This window comes from Mytilus galloprovincialis, chromosome 5 (assembly GCF_965363235.1).
Source record: "Mytilus galloprovincialis chromosome 5, xbMytGall1.hap1.1, whole genome shotgun sequence".
Taxonomy (NCBI): domain Eukaryota; kingdom Metazoa; phylum Mollusca; class Bivalvia; order Mytilida; family Mytilidae; genus Mytilus; species Mytilus galloprovincialis.
This window is the reverse complement of record NC_134842.1, coordinates 49,986,477-49,994,493: the sequence shown is the minus strand read 5'-3', so window position 1 is coordinate 49,994,493 and position 8,017 is coordinate 49,986,477. Positions and strand designations below refer to the sequence as shown.

Genomic DNA, 8,017 nt, shown 5'->3' with positions numbered 1-8,017 from the left:
ACAATTTATAAATGTAAACCATTATAGGTCTACTACTGGACTAACTACATTTACCACATCGGATTAAACATGGTTTCTAGCAGTCCCAAAGAACCATATAAACGTCAAAAATTGATCGCCTTTAGAAAACAAAATTTACCAAGGTCACTGTTGTTTATTGATTATCGTTACATTTTATGTTGTTCATAAGTGTTTCTTGTTTCTCCTGTTTTTTGTTTAGATTAGTTCGTTTGGTTTTCTGTTTGTATTTTTACACGAGGCCGGATTAGTCCTTTGATAGCTTGCTAAATCGGTGTGGGCCAAAGCTCATCGTTGGAGGTCGTACTTCAAATAAAATGTTACACGTTATGACTTTATCAATGTATAATTGTTTTCTTTTTACACATTATGTCTATAATAATTTATTTTTCACCCATTGATACTCTGATAGAGTGTTATCTCATTGACACCAACACCAATTCATCTTACTTCTATGCATCGTGATATTGTCATATTAATCAGTTTTAAATCATATTAGCGTGCATAAATATCGTGCGTTCCCGTCAAACAATAAAATAATATTAGACAAACTTTGTTATTTCTTAACAATAAATACACATTGTTTTAAATTCTGCTAATACATTTTTCAGATTAATTTGTGAATATATATATATAGGTATACATATGTAAATACGCTTCAGACTATAAAATGGTTGTCAGATTTCCTTTGTTGTATCTAGAAATATTTCAAATTTCCTGTAAAGCCAACTTCAAATGTTGAATTTCTATTGGAATGTTCTTGTCATGTGTGAAATCAAAGAACGATATACGTTCGCTGTCTATTTCTGGTGGAATATCACAATTTTCTAGCAGGATTACTCGTAGGAAGTCCGATCTTCTCTTCAGTGTTTGTGTTATTATTGTTTTTAGGACGTACCATTCTCTCTCCAGAAAGTCTTTAGATAAAACAAGTATGCTCTTCCTACATTCTGTGATACCCTCAATGGTTGTCTCCAATAACGACGAACATGAATCATAATCAATAGCACCAGGCCAACCTGAAAAGAATAACAAATATTTACCAAAAGTTTATTAAAGCATTGACAGTTCACAACAATACACTATAATCAATGGAGACTGCGAGTTGTATTAATTTGTATTAGCATCACCAATATCAAGTTTCGGAATTTTACCATTTATTGCATCATATCTAAGCCCTTTCACATAATCACATTTGCCAAACAATCGTCTTTTGCTCAATATCGACAATTATTTTTTGACATTAATATATTCGACGAGTATCAATTCTCATAAATTGGAGAAAATCGCAAAGCATGTGTTTCATTCTTTGTTAATTCGAAAATATTTCATTACGATCGATTTTATGTAATTGTTATCAAAAGATTATGAATCATTTTGCTACAAATACGAGCATCGTTGAGAATTACAAAACACAATGATTATGTTTCTATGTTCCAATTCAAGATCAGGTAGTCAAAGTAATTTTAAAGGTTACTGAAATTTTATAAATTAGATATTTTTAAAAGATTGCACTGCTGTATATTTTAGCACTACCTGTAAGTATGATGTCATCATCGATCATTTGTATGCCGAGCTGATGCTGTAAAAAGCATTGAATCCAAGCAGAATTTACTTCACTCACGATGATGAAATAATCATTTCTACAATTTTGTGAACCACTTGCGTATCCAATATCTGCTTGAAGCAAGTTTGCTGCATCTAAATCATATTTTAAATCGTATCTGTTTGATGGTTGGAACTGGCATATTCTTAACCGTCGTGCTGTTAAGAAGTCTTTCTTAATTAAAACGGTTTTCAAATACTCTGCTATTTTAACTTGATCTGTTGTAAGGTGGAAAGTTTCTAAAAATATCATAAATTCACAAAGCTTTCCAAGATAGTCTTTCCAAAGACCTTTTGGTACTAAATAATTAAGAAACTCTAAACAATTCATTCTGTTAGCAATAAATGTTAAGACATGGATAAGCTCAGCATGAATGATTGATGTATCACCAAGTTTCAGTACTGACATGCATAATGATTTGACATTTTCAAACGCACGCGTTGGATCTGAGAACATGAATGCTCTTTTCAGCCATTCTGTAGCCATACGATACTCCGCCATGTCAAAATAAATTATGCCAATTTTGAACGCTGTGAAATATGTTTGTCCTTTCGCGCTTATACATTGATTTAGATAACCTAGTGCTTCATCTAAGTATTCGCTGCATGAAACGGCTTCAGGTCCATACCTGTAAAAGTTTGGAAATGTAGCAAGTTTCTGACAAACTTCAGCTACTGTGCAGACATCGCGAGGGCTCATATTATTTTTAATAGAATGTTTTCCGTCATGTAGGGCCTTGTGTAAGAAGTCTTTCCTTTTGTCTTCAGAAAAAACTTTCAAAGTGGATAAGTCCGTATAGACCTTCATTCTTGTTGAAAAAGCAAGCAAATGCATACGTGGGTTCTGTGAAATAGACAATGATAGCGTTTCCTCGGCTTGTTTCAAATAATCAAGTTTTTCGTTGTCTGTTTTAGCATATCCAAACTTAAACAAAGACCACAAGCTTGTACCTTTACGATTTAGAATAACCTCATCGTATGGTTGCTCAGCGATCGCAAGTTCAAAAGCAGAAAGAGGAGACTTTAGGAGAGCGAGGAATTTTTCATCACTGGTTAAGGAACTGGTTGACAAAGAAGCATTGAAAGCTTCATTCCTTGTAATTATTTTATGTCCAATATAGGCGTATGCACGGGCTCTATAAATGGAAAATCTTTCGTCATCTTTTGGTAGATTCGAAACAACTGACCAGAACAAATAAACCGCTTGAATACCTATATCGTTTGCACTGTAATGCATTCTATTGCAAGCCATTGCATAATAGTAAGTCCATATATAAATATCTTCCACAGAATAAGATGTATTTCTAAGATACTGTATTCCTTTTTGAAACATTTCAATGCTTGATTTCTTTTCCTCGGCAACTCTATTGTCACTTTTACAGTTAATCGCAAGACACACAAGCCGTTGTGCATTTATCGTATATTTTAAGGCAAGGCAGATCAAATCTTTTCTTTCTTCAATAGAACTGCTCTGTTCAGCCTTGATAAGTTCAAATGAATCCGCTAGCTTTTGTTGTGCTTCAAGTTCGTTTTCTTTAAATTCTTCAAAAAGTACAGCATAACCTTGTTCGACGATACAAATTGCCTTTTCTTTGATATCATCGGAATCACTGCTTTGCAAAATTTTACTTATTCTATCTTCTATTACCTTAGCTTTTTCTTTCAAATTATTGCTTCTATACAAGTCTGCAAGGTCAGCTAATGTGTTCAAGTGTTTAGGGTTATTTTTGATATTTTTTTCGAGCTTTTTAGTATTGCGAGCGATGTACCTATGTTTTCGTAATGGATTATCGAGCAAAGTTCGCATTAAATCAACAACTCCATGAACTATCTCATGCTCCCGTTCTATTGCAGTATCTAAAGCCATTGTTCGGTTTTCGACTTGCGTCTGGCCTGATGTATACATTAAGTTTAATTTCATCCTTAAAAGGCCGGGACATATGTCATACAACTCTGGTTTCGCCCTATCCATTTTTCTTCTATTTTCCTCCCGGGAAAACACTAATTCTTTACCAATGACTTGAATACTGTAAAATAAATATATGTACGATGTATAAAAATTAAACCTCCGACATAGATTACCTTAGCTGTATTTGGCAAAACTTTTAGGAACTTTGGTCCTCAATGCTCTTCAACTTCGTACTTTATTTGGCCTGTTAACTTTTTTGGATTCGAGCGTCACTGATGAGTCTTTTGTAGACGAAACGCGCGTCTGCCGTATATACAAAATTTAGTCCTGGTATCTTTGATGAGTTAATTACTACCACTGGGTCGATGCCACTGCTGGTGGAGATTTATTTCCCTGAGGGTATCACCAGCCCAGTAGTCAGCACTTTAGTGCGGACATGAATTATCATTGATATGGTTATATTGATAAATTAACTGTTAACAAAATATTGAATTTTTGAAATACTACGGCATTTCTACCTCAGGCATAAATTACCTTAGCTCTATTTGGCAAAACTTTTAGGAACTTTGGTCCTCAATGCTCTTCAACTTCGTACTTTATTTGGCCTGTTGACTTTTTTGGATTCGAGCGTCACTGATGAGTCTTTTTTGTAGACGAAACGCGCGTCTGCCGTATATACCAAATTTAGTCCTGGTATCTTCGATGAGTTAATTACTTAGCAAGTCTAAGTACAGCCGTCAGCATGGAGTTTTGGCTCAAACTGAACAGCACACTACGAAGCGCCCCAAAATCACTATTGCAAAACTATTTAAACAGAACAACCAACTTATCTATATAAAAATGAGAAACACATCAACAAACGTCAACCACTAAACAACTGATTCCTTACTTGGGACAGGTGCATACGTTTGAACTGTTAAACACTCCCTTAAAAACTAATATAATAACTTGAATAAGGTATCAAGTAGACAAAATAGAGATTTTTAAAAACCTAGTAAATGATATTGTTCAAATATCAGTTCGATATGAAGTCTTTCAAAATGAATGAAAAGCAACCAAAACACATATCTTAACTAATTGCAGTATTGTTAAATCTGACAAAAATTCAAATCACAAAAATACTAAACTACGTGGAAAATTCAATACGGAAAGTCTCTAATCATATGGCAAATCGAAAGCTCAAACACACCAAATGAATGGACAACAACTGTCATATTCTTAACAAGCATTTTATTCATAAAATATGGTGGATTGAACATATTTTTATAGCGCTAAACCTCTCAAAAGCAACCCAATTAATCATAACTAATTGCGGTATTGTTAAGTCTGTCAAAAGTGCCCTGTTCGATTCAAAATATATGCGACTGCCAGCATCACTAACTAGAATTGGTCAATGTGGGTTACAGTTGCAATTTGAATATCAAAGTATGTTAAGAAAATTAGTGAAAACAATGTTTTAATGTTACGACAATCACAAATGTTAAAAAACCAGGCGTTTATATATCATTGAAAACTAAAGCTAAGTTAATTGTGTTAGTGTTTGATATGATAAGAGTTATTATAAATAACTAAATAATAATGCAATAGATGTTTTGACAAATCATATGCAGATGAAATCGTTGAAGGTTACATTTTAGCATGAAACATATTTTAGACTTAGAGCTCGTTAACATTTAGAAGAAACACTTTCCGTTCACTCACAAACTGTGAGTTGTAACAATAGTTTTCTTAATAGTGTTCACACTTAATGATATTTTTTTCTGCAGTATAGTATGTCTTCTATGAAAATTAGTTACGGACAAGCTTTTTAAACAAGCGGTGGTTTACTGTACTTCGTTTTTCGGAAAATTAGAATTGCAGTTGATTATCAAGTAGTAAAGTATCTTTACGATATCAGATTTAAATATTAAAATATGCGATTAAAAATATTTCAAACATGTTAATGATTATGTAAAATGTATGATAGTAAAACATGTACATAAGTACAGACATAGCATTACACGTAGTCGTCGGAAAAGGTTAGCGCCGCGTTAACTCGCGTGTTTTTCGCGTAAAACCGCGTTAACTTTGCATTTAACTTTAAGTCTGAAATTTCATGAAATGAAAATGGGCGTTTACTTTCGCGTTACCCTCCGCGCTAACGCACAAATGGCGCGTCTTCTAATTTTGTAAAGAGTAAACGGGCGTTTACGTTTATGGTTACCGCCGCGTTAAAGTGGAAAGCGCGTTTTCTATCTGGGTAAAAAATAAACGAACGTTTACTGTTTGTAGTAAATGCGCGTTAATGGTGGTTGTCATCGTATTCTGTACTCATTGACCTAGCTTTTTACATCACAAGATACAAAACAGTATAGTTTTGATTGACATCTTTACGGTTACAGTTATTGATTTGACATCTCCCTAATTAATTGAAAATAAAAATCATAGTACAAAAGTACAAAATGAATATTTAACATGGAACTGTCAAATCTACCAGACTTTCAGTTTACATTCGTGATAGAATAAGTTTTATAAGATCTGGGAAAAGTTACTGAAGATAGAGGTTAGTTGATACCAGATAATGTTCATGTTTCTGGAAAGGTTTAAATGCATTTCTACGACGTTTATGTCAGAGTGGCAATATTTTTTTGTACATGTAACTTTTGAAGAGAAAATATAGAAATTCTACTATTTAAAGTTATTGGGACCTATTTTTTCAGTTACTTGGGTTGATAATTCGAATTGGAAGCGTTTTAAACATTCAAAATATACACATGGAAGAAAGTATGGAAGAAACACCTTGAATTTTTAAAACATGAAAAATCAGCCTCTTATTTGGATGAAATATGATAAAATAGTTGTATAATAATATTGAAACGAAGTTAATGATAACATTGGCATTGAAACGAACAAAAAAAGTATGAGAAAAAATATCTTATCTAACCAAAATTTTTATTACAAAATGAAGTGTTTTTTTGTACAAAATTGCATATTACAACTTTTACTGTAGTCGAACTTTATAATGTCAGACATTTCAAAATTAATCTTAAGATGATTCACATCATGGTTGATCGTTATACGCCAAAGAATTAGTACTTTGTGAGCAGCCTCCAATCAAACGAATAACCGCCTCTTAACGTCTTCTGAATCCTAATTTGTTGCTAAGGTAGCAGCAACCATTCCGGACGAAGATTATTGTTTTTTTCATGACGTGTTTGAACTTGGGTGTCCTTTCGTGCACTTTACGCTCAATAGTGTCCCATATATGCTCGGTATGGCTCAAATCTGGGCTACGATCAGGCCAAGGAAGATAAACCAAGATAAACCTAATTCCACTGGAACAATGGATCTTCCTCCACGATTATAATTTCCAACTTTGGCGAGCTCTGCACTACATTAGATACTGGCAACTGTGTGTCTGTTCGTAGGCAAAGGTCCCAAAAATGGTCTTATCACACAATAACCAGTAGCGATGAGCCGATCTGGAACAGTTCTTGCTTACAGACTCCTGTATGATCATCACTCTCTTTTTAGGGTTGTGTTGTTTGCAATGGGTTTGCTCTTGACCAACCTTCATTATGCTTGATTTTCCCTAGTAGATGTTATAATAGGGGGTCTTCTTGATCTCGGAAGGTCTTTAACATCGTTTGTTGCCTAAATTTTATTATCAAAACGATTTATAGTGGAATGTGATGAACATCAATATGTGCAATTGCAACAGCGACATACCTACTTCTCTCATGCTGATTATCTGCCATCTTGCTGCAGTTATGAGTTGTGGATGATCAATTACAAGGTGTCAATCACATAACTTTATAAACTTGGTTATTTAAAGTGTTGAAAACAATGAGGATAAAAACATCTGTTTTGTTGTTTACGAGTACAGTAGCTGCATGTACAGATAAGAACTTAACGAGTCGATATCTTTTTATTAAACTCAGGTGATATTAAAATAATCATATTTGATAATAACTACTTCTAATTCAACAAATTATATCTCAAAAAAATTAAAAGTGTTTTTTTTAATTTGAATTTCAATTTGATGTTACAATACTTTTTTCCATGTGTATATAAAGTTTACAGGCAAACAAATGATATGTACAAAAAAAATCATGTTTAACGAATAGATTTCACATTTTTTAAGTCATCAAAGTGCTAATTATGATTATATTTCAAAGATGGATAGACGTTTGAGTGAAAGTATTGATTGATTGAGTAATTGATTTGTGTTTATCATCATGTCAACACAATGGTGATATTCAGTAGTGGTCAGTGTTTGTTGGGGGAGAAAGCCGGTGTATTTGGAAAAACCACTGATCTTCGATAGAACAACTTACCAGTATAGTCCCTTAAGGTTGGAAACGAGTGCAATTGCCCCGGTCAAAATTTCAAACTCAGAACATCAGTGTGAACTGGTTAATCATATAGTAGTTCAATTATTTTGACCACCCGGCCACCGAGGCCCCCGTTTAAGTAAAGTAAGGTGTTAAACTATACAAATATTTG

At 33.5% G+C, this 8,017-nt stretch overlaps 1 protein-coding gene across 1 annotated transcript; it reads right to left on the bottom strand.

Annotated features, from left to right (window-relative positions):
• Positions 1-555: 555 nt before the first annotated feature.
• Positions 556-2,895, bottom strand: LOC143075978 (uncharacterized). The gene is made up of 2 exons (XM_076251591.1): positions 1,555-2,895; positions 556-1,037 (listed from the first exon to the last, which is right to left on the bottom strand). Exons 1-2 carry the CDS (start codon positions 2,873-2,875, stop codon positions 727-729), a joined length of 1,632 nt encoding a protein of 543 aa, XP_076107706.1. The 5' UTR covers positions 2,876-2,895; the 3' UTR covers positions 556-726.
• Between the last annotated feature and the right edge of the window lie 5,122 nt (positions 2,896-8,017).